General features: G+C 69.7%; 1 protein-coding gene across 1 annotated transcript in view; it reads left to right on the forward strand.

Moving 5' to 3' along the window:
* Window positions 1-2: 2 nt before the first annotated feature.
* The window catches only part of PKD1 (polycystic kidney disease 1 (autosomal dominant)), a gene marked incomplete at its 5' end in the record, with an annotated part of 8,022 nt that continues 7,529 nt past the window's right edge, over window positions 3-495 (forward strand). The window contains 2 exons of the mRNA XM_012731694.1: window positions 3-257; window positions 325-492. Coding sequence (XP_012587148.1) covers window positions 3-257; window positions 325-492 — 423 coding nt within the window. The remainder of the gene's footprint in view (window positions 258-324; window positions 493-495) is intronic.

Raw genomic sequence — 495 nt, forward strand, 5'->3', positions numbered from 1 at the left:
TCAGGGCCCAGGCCCCCGGCGGGCGCTACTACCTGAACCTGAGCAGCCGCTTCCGCTGGTCGGCGCTGGAGGTGTCGGTGGGGCTGTACTCGTCCCTCTGCCAGTACTTCAGCGAGGAGGACATGGCGTGGCGCACGGAGGGGCTCGTGCCGCTGGACGCCACCTCGCCCCGCCAGGCCGTCTGCCTCACCCGTCACCTCACCGCCTTCGGCGCCAGCCTGTTTGTGCCACCCAGCCGTGTCCACTTCATCTTCCCGGTGAGTGCCGGCCGCTCCGGCCGCGGGGCGGGGTGGGCGCTGCCCGGGCTGACGGCTCTCTTCCCAGGAGCCCACGTCCACCGTGAACTACGTGGTCCTGCTGACCTGCACCGTGTGCCTGGTGACCTACGCGGTCATGGTCGTGGTCCTGAGGAAGCTGGACCAGCTGGACGTCAGCCGGGTCCGCGTCATCCCTTTCTGCGGGCAGGGGGGCCGCTTCAAGTACGAGATCCTGGTC

This window comes from Condylura cristata, unplaced genomic scaffold (assembly GCF_000260355.1).
Source record: "Condylura cristata isolate star-nosed mole 26May11 unplaced genomic scaffold, ConCri1.0 scaffold00032, whole genome shotgun sequence".
NCBI lineage: Eukaryota > Metazoa > Chordata > Mammalia > Eulipotyphla > Talpidae > Condylura > Condylura cristata.